The following is an 11369-nucleotide window of genomic DNA, read 5'->3' on the forward strand; positions in this document are numbered from 1 at the left end:
ATGGATACATTAGGTGGTTCTTTCGGGTGTCACATCCATAAATGGTGTCGGTTACTCTAGGAGATCCATCGAGGTCAGCTTATCGGGAGATACTAGAGAAGAAACGGGCTAGGTTAAATCATGATCATGATGTTTTGCCTAGATGTCGTTCTATTGTGGAGATTGCGCAGGCAAGCATTGACAGATGTATCTTTCCTGATGGCTCTGAGGTGAGAAATGTCTTAGATGCCATTATGACAGAGGCAGGAGAGACACTGATGTACTGGAGACAGTGTCAAAAGACAGGGACAGAGGAGACCGAGGAGCTCTAGTCTGGCATACACAATAGTTGATAGTATTTGTAATTTGAATTTATGTTCCGTTGTGTTTTATGTTTATTTATTTCGACTTCATTGTATAGTTCAATTTTATTTTGTATGTCATGATGACTTATTTTAACTCCAAATTTATATATGTTATTTTTTGCATATTGATTGTATAGTTTAATGTTCATCACATAACAATGGTCATAACATTTATAAATTGCCATTTTCATATAAGTATCCATAAAACTAATTTAATTTGCATTGTTTTGATATATTACATAGATGTATCTCCAGATCAATAAATATTTAAAATGGACCTCAGAGAAGAATGCACAGTGTGTTATAAAATATTTTGTAGATACATCAATGGTAACGTTTTAACTTAAGATAATATGTGTCTAGAGATACATTCCATCACATAAGATGGGATAAAAAATCCCCAAAAATTAAATGACATGTTTAGTGACAGCATGGAATCATCATGACTTTTGCTATATTCCCACTCCTATCAACATCTCACTAGTCATAATTTCACAAACAATCCCATATATGTAATTTCCTTTTCTGTATTATTTGGATCATTTCTTTTCAATTCAAACTATTTTGATAAAAAAAAGACACCTGCCTTATTTTGGATCATTTCATTTTACTCTTTTTCCGGTGAACAGATGAATCTCTTGGATGAGTTGATCCAACTATGGTGTTGGTAGACATAAATATATGAACGAGTACATAGAAGAGAAGAGTCACAACTAAAACAATTTCATAATCATGGTTTCTTTCCTTCCTCCATGCTATGAACTATGAAGAACTAATCCAATGATAAAAACATATAAAGACACCCATCTAGTGCCCACACAAATGATTATAGTTACGAGTTTAAATATACATTATTTACAAGAAAATATGAAGGTCAGAAGAATCACTGGACACAGGAATATTGGGAGTGAAGAACATTAAATTCCTTGAATCAGGTCAGTAGCATTTAGCTTGTTGCAAGGAAATCACCTGCATTTGTTAATTAAATTCCTTTACACCAGCAATTTACAACAATTTGAAGAGAAGGAAGAGAACACAAAGCAGTCTTCAACCTGCAACAGACATTTTGTAGTCTTTAAGGAAAGCATGAATGAAGCAGGCAAGGTGATGACTAAGAAGAATAAATGGTTCTCAATACCTTCTGTTTATTTTAAGTGCTATTCTTACATACATGCATACACACAAAGTATTATTGCTTAAGCTGAAATAAAATCAAAAAGTTGACTGTTTCAGATTCATACCTTCCTCGGAGAAGTCAAATATGTCACCAAGCATGTCATCATTATCACCATCTTCATCAGACTTTTCCCTGCCAGAGGGACTGCTACAATCCATATCAGTAGTAATTTCTGCTGATTCATGACAGTCAATTGAGGCTTTACAATAACCCTCTTGAAAAAATTGCTCGTAGTCTGGTGAATCACGGAGTGACTCCTCACAAGTAACATGCATATTCATATCACAGCCACTAAAACTTGAATTGAAACTGTCACCATGTTCTGATGATTTAACCTTTCTTATACTATCAGCAAAATTTGAGGCACCTGTTGAAACCTCAATTGTGTTAACAGTTTCCAGGCTAAAAAAGGGGTGATGTCAACACAACTACAACTACCCCTCTTTGTTCTAGCATTAAAAAATTTAAACTAAATAGGAGAAATATCTTAAAATATCAGTTAGAATATAAGAAAATATCATATAGTATCATGATATCATGTTATAGTACCTCAATTTATCTCATAAAATCAGTTTGTAATCTTAAGAGTATCTTAGACTATCTCATAGGATTATTTTTTTTATTGCTTAGTTATAATTATGATGTGTTTTCTGAATTTTCTACTTATTTGTAATTAGAAATCATGTATTTATAGAGGTCGGTGTTTAGTTTTCGTAACAAGCTACTATCAAGTTACTTCATCATCAATAATATCCAACCTCTTATTATTTCTCTCTTTATTTTATGTAAACTAAAACAATTAACTTCAATGTGGTATGTGAGCCTAGTTCGACCCTCCGTGACTTGTCTCACTACTATTCCACTGCCGAGTTCCTGAAACTTTGGGACTGTAATTGGTAGTTAAATTCAAAACTTTGCTCATCTTTGTCTAACGGCAGAGCAACTATCTGTCGCTGTCTCCATCAACCGCAACCGTGTCAGCCGCCATTGTTGTCTGCCCCACTCATTGTATTCTGCCATCTGCCGCTTCTGGAGAAAAAAATTGACGAGCTCTCTGATGAAACCCCGCCATTGAAAGCTGCCTATTCTGATTTTATTTTTTTTCAAATTGTTTGTTGGCATCTTCTGAGTTTTTGCTAGTAAATTGTCTAAGTCATGGTTTTCGAGTGAGCCTTTTGCCTTGTCTCAATTTAGTCTCTAATGGCAGACTCTCTAGTCATTGGGCTTGGTAATTAACACTGTTAATAGTCTCTAATAGTCTCTTTCTCCAACTGGCGTTAAGGTTGAGTCATTGGCACCAGTCACAAATGACATATCCCACTTAAGTAAGTTCTTTCAAGCTGAGGACAGTGTCTCGCTCAGTATCATCGCAGATTCGTCTGGATTTGGCTCTTTCAAGCTAAGGGATACAATTCATGAAAGTTGATTGATTTGGTTTTCTCTTTCAAACAGATATATTGGTTACAAGCTTAAAACTTAGTAAGCGTTAGCTTGAGGAGTAGTGTAAGAATATAAGAAAATATCTTCATGTGTATTGATATTTTGCTATACTATTTTAGTTTATCTTGTAAGATACAATTGTAATCTTAGAGTATCTCCTAAGATTGGTTTCTATATTACTTAGTTATTATTATGATTTGTTTCCTGGTTTCTCTATTTATATAGGATTAAGATTTAAGAGTCCTGTATTTATAGAGGTCAGTATTTAATCTTATGTATTCAAGGACACATCTGGGATTGAGTGTGTTCTCGTGTATGACATGCGTTTTGCGACACATGTTCGGCAACTCAGACACGTATCCCAAGGTAACATGTTTTTCCTTTGCTTTGACAAACCTTACATTCCTTAAACACATCCACAAGAGTTGAAGATGTGTCAAAGCAATGATGATCCGTCAAGAGGTTAAAGATATTAAATTTGATTACATCACTTTTAGCTGTTTAGTAATATATGGATGAACGAAGGTAAAAAAAAAAAACTATCATATCTTGTTTTAGATTATTTTTTGATGAAACAAATTGCACAATTTAGATTCACATATATGTTTTGATTTTCAATTTAGATATTTTAAAAATAATGTTCATCGAAAGTTGATCCATGTAGCCGACCCCACCTAGTGGGATAAGGCTTGGTTGTTGTTGTATAAATAATGTTCATATTTTATTTAATTATTAAATTATAATAAATAAATATGAATCAATGCAAGTGTCCTATGTTTTTGGTACTTGTTTCTCTTTCAAAGAGTATATTTCTGACAATCTTAAGGCTTAGTAATCTTTATGTAGAGAGGAGTGATAGAATATAAGAAAAATATAACTTCTAATATTTTGATATTATCTTGCACTTGCAGTTTTGTTTGTTGTTTGTGAAAGTTAGTAGTGATTATGGTATATTTATAACAAGCTTAAAATTTAGCAAGTTTTAGCTTGACAGAAATGATGGAACATAAGGAAAATATCTTATAATATATTGATATATTCTTGACATAATCTTGAATTATTTCATATGACTACTTTCTTATCCTAAGATTAATTTCCAAGTTAACTATTATCTTGAATTTCTTTCCTATTCAATTAGGATTAGCAGTACCCAACCCCATAAATAGGGTTAAGTGTTTAATTCTTGTGTCATAAAAATCAATCATAATCATATTTTAGTCTTTATTCATTATCTCCTCTCTTCATCTAAAACCTCATAACTTTAACAGTTATATAGGTACTTCAAAAGTACAGCAGAAGCTTTCATACTGGTTTGATTATCTTACCAACATCTGTTTTTTCAGCTAAGCCAGGTACTATTAACTTTGGATGGGAAATAGCAGCATCTTCTGAACCCTTCTCTTCAGTGGCATGTGAATCTGATGAAGAGCTGGAGCATCTTCTTATAACAATACCTCTGAAAAATATTGTAGAACATGTTACAATGTAATTGGACAGTTACATTAAAGGTTCATCATCATAAGGAAGAAGATGATAAGCAGCCTTCCAATTTTAAACAAATGAGAACTAAAATATGGTCCGCGAAAAATCGCACCCAGTCTCAATTTTCTTGAGCGATAAACAGATGAACAGGGAATTGTGAAACTTTAAAGTCTAAACCGCCACTAAGACAACATTCATATTAAACCTATATATAAACCATGTGCAAGTGAGATGGCAGTGCACAAGAAAAATACGTGATTTCCTAATTATAACATTTAAATAAACTCAAATGAAGTATCTCCATCTAGAGTTTAAAGAAGAGCTGTGCTTTTAATGACTGAAAGGAAATTAGACAAACCTAACAACAAAAGAAGTCAAGAGTAAACTGGAGAACCATATTTCAACAAAAAATAATGGCAAGGATGTAGAAAGTACAGCCATATGCAAACTGTCACCAGTATAAAACATTTGAGAACTTTATATATAATGAAAGCATTCCCATATTTAGAATGGAAATCATCTGAATGGGAAGTTAGTAGAAAACATGGCCAGTGGACCCAACAACAAAAAGGAAGATAAGGGATTGTTACCTGTCACCCCAAGTGGACTGAATTTTGTGAAAATGATCATAGACAGGTAACAAAACCTTCTGTCTTATTTCAACCTCATTAACAGGAATATCTTCTATCTCAATCTCTCCATTGGTTAGAAGTTCAAATTTATTCAGCCCTCCAGTTTCAAAAGAACCCATCACAAAGAAAGACACCTAAAATTGAGGAGGAAATAGTTTGATTGAATGAACATAATAATGTTGAGAAGTAGGCAAACATGATTCTTCAGTGCATAAATCAAATGAGTACCTCAGACTTCTCCCAAATTGGTATCCTCCCAGAGCTTATATGTACCTCTGCATTTGAGAAGTGACAATCCTGATTAGGTTTAATAGAATCATCGTTCCCAACACTATAATTTTCACAATTTGAAACATCCAAGATCATTTCAGCAGCTTCCAGTCCACCAGGTGTATTCCCTGATATAAATACCTCTTTTTCTTGCCAATCATATCTCCTACAGACATCCCACCACTGAACAGGTTCAACCTTCACTCGTAAATCTTCTTCTTGTATCTGTGGTAAAGGAACTTGGGCTGTTCTTGAAGCAGTTTCATTTGGCTCTGCCATCAATGACGGTAGTAGGTTATATTGAATTAAGTGACCAGAAGGGGTATAAACCAGTAAGTGTTCCATTACATGAACTTTTGCGTATGCGTTGTGTGAATCAGGAGAAACAGAACTATGAAAGACAGCAGAAACAGCACCAGATGGAACTGAGACTTTCCCTGCTGCAGAAGATGCAGCATTACTAACCGTATTGAGCCATCCGGCATTAACATTTTTTATTCTGCTAACCACAGAAAGAAGAGCAGGAGGTTGGGGGGGTATATGGCAAAGCTGTTGATGCTGGTTTACAGTAAAATTTGGAGTGAACCACCATGGTAGAGGAAAAACCGGTAAAAGAGCGGGTCCTTCTGTATCCTGATTGTGTAGCTTAAGGACAGTCTCACCACCAAAAGGAGAAAGGACAAAAATATGACAAGTTCCCTTGGAGGAAATGATGGCAACCCACTGACTGTAGTGACTAAAACAAATATCTTGTATTACCTGTGTAACATACATGATTTAGTAAAAACCTTTGCAATTATTGAAAAATAAGGATTTAATCTTGATCTCTCATTCTTGACACCATCATCTAAACATATCTTGCCAAATCAACAAGAAGTTTGACTAACAATGCCACTAGCTAGGAAGGTTAACTCTCTATTGATGTGTCAAGACATCATTAGATGATGGTGTGAAACAGTTTATCAAATTTAAACTCTAAACACAAAGACCTAAAAGAAATGCAGAGAATAGCAGCATACAGCAGATGTCATGCCACGGTGGAGTTTGTAAAGGTGCACATGAGAACAACTCCAATCATTGCTTTGAGAACCCGGTCCTTTCTTTGAGTAGGATGGCATAATTCGAAATATATTGATGTTATTACCATGAATTGAGGCAGTAACTAGAAGTGTTCCACTCGGATCAAAACATAGCGCTGATATAGGACTAGTATGGGCTCTAAATTGTGCCACAACAGCTCTAGAAACAAAATCCTTGACAACAACCTGCAGAAAATTAGTAATAGCAGTCAACGGGAATACCATATAGAATGATTATTTTTCAGCTGCCACTGACAAACTATCATCTACCTTAGAAAATCCTTCTTCTATGGCTAAGCTGAACCAATAGATGATCTCATGTAAATTGTAATAAAGATGCCAATATTACTTTAAGAAAGAAAATATCTGGTCAGCAGTCCAGAATCATTGCAAAAGAAAAATCAAATGTAATGTGTGACATTGTTATCAAATAGAACACTCACCACTCCAGCCGAATCTGTTTCTGTAGAATTTGAAGCAAATCGACTAACTTTCCAGCTTGAATTTGGTGATACAGGGGAACTTGACCCATCAGGCATTAGATCTTGATAGTATTTAGACAGTGTTTTGTAGCCCATATCACTAAGATTGATAAGCCCAGTAGCCAAGTGCTTGCTAGATTCCATGGCATATCGGGCTACCAGGTTTCCGCTGCTTGGTGATGTTGATGGGCTGACAGAAGGAGGAGTCAGACTTTGAGGGCTTAAGCGACTTGTGTTTGACAGCAATGGGTTGTTGGAGGCATAAGCTAACCACCGTGGCCCTACAGCCATTGGACCATAGCCAATATTAACCCCAACTATTCCTTGTCCACCCAACTGAGGCACGGGATAAGTGAGAACACTGAATTTATTCTCAAGAGTAAGAGCATCAAAACAGTATATCTGCAAGCAAATTAAAAATTAAAATAACAAATTAGTCAGGTATAAGCTATGTCTATAACAAACTAAGTCACTGTATATTACGAAGTGATTCATTAGGCCTCATGAAGTATCGGTAGTCTGAAAACTTGTAATATATTTGGGCATATGTTTAGATATTTTAAAATTAACGGAGTGGAGCGGAGTAAGACCTACCCAATGGAGGAAATTGGTAAAACCTACCCAGTGGTAACCGAAAACAATTATAAACTCAATTCCTTCAATAAAATAAATTGCAAACATACTTGACTCAAACTTACTTGAGTAGCAAGACCCACAGCGACTATTTGAGGACTGCATCTAACCATGTAGACAGTTGAACGGAATCTTAGAGCATGGACATAGGTATGGGACCTTAGTGAGTAAAATCTAACCGTTGTAGCTGAGTTGATAATATTTTCAGCTTGAGCTTCGTTGTGGCCATCTCTGACATTTTGCACTGTACCTGGTATCTTTGATTTATCACATGCAACAACCAAGAGTAAAGGATGTGATGCTCTAAATCCTTCACAGTCCTCTGATTTTGCAGGGACAGGCTGCATCTGTAAAAATGAAACTGGATCGTCTCGTTTTGAGACAAGTTCCCTGATATTAGAGGCATCTTCCACATCAAGAACTTGAAAGCCGTTGGAATATCCAAGTAAGAGGACATGTTTGAAAGAAGACAGACCAAGCTCTAGCCTATCAAAGCAAGCCCAAAGCACCTGTTTGACAAAAAAGAGATGTCAATAATTCTGACATCTCTGTTCATAAATAATAAACTTTACCATAGCATGGCATAATGCGGATCAAAATGCAAGTCCACTGATCAAAATAGTAACCGATCATTTCATACTTGATAGGTACGATAAGGCATCTCAGCAATTCACAATAAGAACAACGCTTCTACCTAACAATTAGCAATCAGAAACCTATAACTAGTAAGTTTTTGTGGAACTAAAAGTTTTCATCCAAACTCACGTGTATCTCAGTTCTCATTACAGAACAGCATTCACAAGTCACAATTTCAAAAAGCAACAACCAAAACATTCAAAAATTAAATGCTACCTGATCTTTATTATCATGTCCGTCGCCGGAGATAGATGCGGCAACGGAGGCGCCGGCAGTTCTAACGCCGGAAGAGGCGGTCTTAATACAAGACGAAATGAACTTGAAAGAAGAAGGAACGAATCCATTGCTCTTGCAACCGTTGTTCTTTCCCTGCTTCTTCATAACAATTAAAATATACTACACGGTTTTCTAAAGGCCACCGGTGAGTGACCGGGAATTCCGTCCCTGCCGACGACAAGAGTCGCGGAACGCAGTCGATCGGATATAGCATAAGATTCAGAGACGACGGGATTCGCCCTACACGGCGGCGATAACAAACTCCGGTATTCTGTTTTAGTTGGTTGTTGAATAAAATTTGACCTTAACAGAGACGGTTCTTCTTTTTCTTCTTCTTTCTTTCAAGCTTTGGATACACATTCTGCTTCTGCTTTGGTGCTAATCACAAGTCTAGTTATCTTAATTGTCATTTAGATCCCGTGACATTTTCGATAATGTCATCTATATCCCCTTTCAATATTTTCAAACTTCAACTTCGCTCCACCCTTCTAAATTACCATCAAACCCCTCACGCAAACCTCGTTCTAGTTTAATCAGTGCATGATCTTAAGGGACAAGATGGACATTAAACATGCAGGCACGTGGGTGTCGTGTGATATTTTATTTAGGATAACAATACCAGGGGCGTAATCGGGTTATGAGGAATTTTATGGGAGAATTTTGATACGGTAGTATAATATATGATTATGAAGAAACAAAAGGTTTAGGGAATAATTAAAAATACAAGGTCATAAGGCATATAGAAATATTGATTAGAAACGACAAGGAAGCAAGGGGAATATGTTAAACTAGATCCGGAACTAAAATAAATATATCTCAATTGCACTTGCAAGTTACAACCTGTACTTGTTCACCAAGAAAATGATAATGATTGAGTTGTAATTCTAGGTGGAGGAACGTGAACCCTTTTCCTATTGGTTTTTATTTTCAAATACTGTACACATTATAATAACTTTACCCTTTTATTTTAGAATGAATGTGCTTTTAGGAAGGAATACAATAAAATTGATTAAAAAAATTTCTTATCTTATGCGCGCAAGAGCAACACATTATACATTATAGTAGGGTGTTCGCAGTGTGGTTTAAACGGTTTTGATGTTAAAAATCATACAATCTACAAGAGAAAAAAATATGCGGTTCGGTTTGATTCGATTTATTTTTAAAAATAAAATCAAAACAAATCAAACCAAATCAATGCAGTTTTGGTTGGTTTGGTTTATTGACTTATACGTACACATATAGAGAGCAATATAATTTTGTGTTTAATCATCTATACATTACTAAATAACAATAAAAAAACATGAAATAGTAGCATAAAATAATATAAAAAAAATATTTAAATAAAAAAAGAAAAATCGGAGGAGAGATTAGAGAAAACGAAAAAGAAAGAACATAAGAGACGCGAGATTAGAAAAGAAATGTGCGATAAAAACATAATTCGAAGGGAAAACAATAACATAAAAACGACAATATAAAAAAGAAAGAACATAAGAGATGAGAGAATAGATTAAAAGATGTGAGACGTACATGACAAAGAAGATGAGAAGAATGTGCGATACTACTATAAAAGATTTAAAAAGTTTGAAACTAAAATCGTAAGTGTGAGTAAGAGAATATTTATAAGATTAAGACATAATAGCTTTGGATTTAGGTTTGGGTTGGATGTGTGATAAGTGAAGTTTGGGTTGTAACAAAATGCAATTTGGTTTGGTTTAGTTCAGTTTGCAAAATACAAACCGGAAACCAAACCAAAACGCGCGATTTTGTTCAAAATGACCCAAACACATCCGAACCAAATACGATTTTTTACAACTTCGGTTTGTTTTGGTTTAATTTACGGTTTTCTATTGAGTTGGTTTGGTTTTGGGAAGATTTCAAATTTGAGGAGATTTCAAATTTTAGAAATTTCATTTTTTTTCATTAATATTAATAACATAAAAATAGTATAATAAAAATTCAATAAATCAAATAAATATTATGATAAAAATTCAATACATATAAAAATAATAATGATAATAAATTAAAATAGTTATAATTAAGTTTGTTTTTTATCATTAAGAAGAAAAAAACTCTACACACGCGGAATTCGCGTACCAACAAAAAGAAAAGGAGAAAAAAAATAAAAATCAAAAATTCATTATTCAACTTTAAATTTTTACAAAATAAAATTACAAACTCTCTCATTAAATTGTAATTTTTAATGAGAAAATTGCATACTTTTTAAACTGTAATTTTTGAACAAAAAAATTGCAAACTCTCTAAATTATAATTTTTGAACTGAAAAATTGTAAACCCTCTTCTCTCAATTACAATTTTTTGACTGAAAAATTGCAAACTCAAATGAAAAAATTTCAAACGCTCTCAACAAACTAATTTTGAACAGATAAATAGAAAACTCTTCAACAAACTAATTTTGAACGGATAAATAGAAAACTCCTTCAACAAACTATTTTGAACAGAAAAATATAAAATCTTCTTTAGACACACAATTATCCAAATCTTAATTTTTTATCAAAATACCCCAGTTTTTCAAAAAAAATCCCAAAATAACCCTGATTTTAAAAAAATTCTCAAACTATCCCACTTTTAGGAGGAGACGTCAATCCAATTGGCGACTCCTCTTAAAATTAGAGAGGAGACGCCAATTAGATTGACTAGGGCACATGGTGTAGCCAATACAATTGACGCCCATGTGTATGGTTTGAAAGGAGGCGCCAATTGGATTGGCACCTCAGTGTATTTTGCAATTTTTTTGTTATAAATAGAGGAGTTGTGGGAATCATTTTTCCACATCTCATTTCATCATTTTGCAATCATGTTTGGTGTTCGTCGCCACTATGGAAAGGTGATTTATTCGAGAGACAAACCTCAGATGTTGATGCTCTTCTAGAACATCACTACTTTCGATCAACTGAAGA

General features: G+C 34.3%; 1 protein-coding gene across 1 annotated transcript; it reads right to left on the bottom strand.

The window, feature by feature from the left end:
* Window positions 1-987: 987 nt before the first annotated feature.
* Window positions 988-9172, bottom strand: LOC127098033 (autophagy-related protein 18h). The gene is made up of 9 exons (XM_051036534.1): window positions 8392-9172; window positions 7605-8048; window positions 6868-7308; window positions 6365-6610; window positions 5304-6104; window positions 5034-5209; window positions 4287-4417; window positions 1586-1888; window positions 988-1396 (listed from the first exon to the last, which is right to left on the bottom strand). Exons 1-9 carry the CDS (start codon window positions 8554-8556, stop codon window positions 1392-1394), a joined length of 2712 nt encoding a protein of 903 aa, XP_050892491.1. The 5' UTR covers window positions 8557-9172; the 3' UTR covers window positions 988-1391.
* Window positions 9173-11369: the final 2197 nt, after the last annotated feature.

The sequence above is a fragment of the Lathyrus oleraceus genome, chromosome 6 (assembly GCF_024323335.1).
Source record: "Lathyrus oleraceus cultivar Zhongwan6 chromosome 6, CAAS_Psat_ZW6_1.0, whole genome shotgun sequence".
Classification (NCBI taxonomy): domain Eukaryota; kingdom Viridiplantae; phylum Streptophyta; class Magnoliopsida; order Fabales; family Fabaceae; genus Lathyrus; species Lathyrus oleraceus.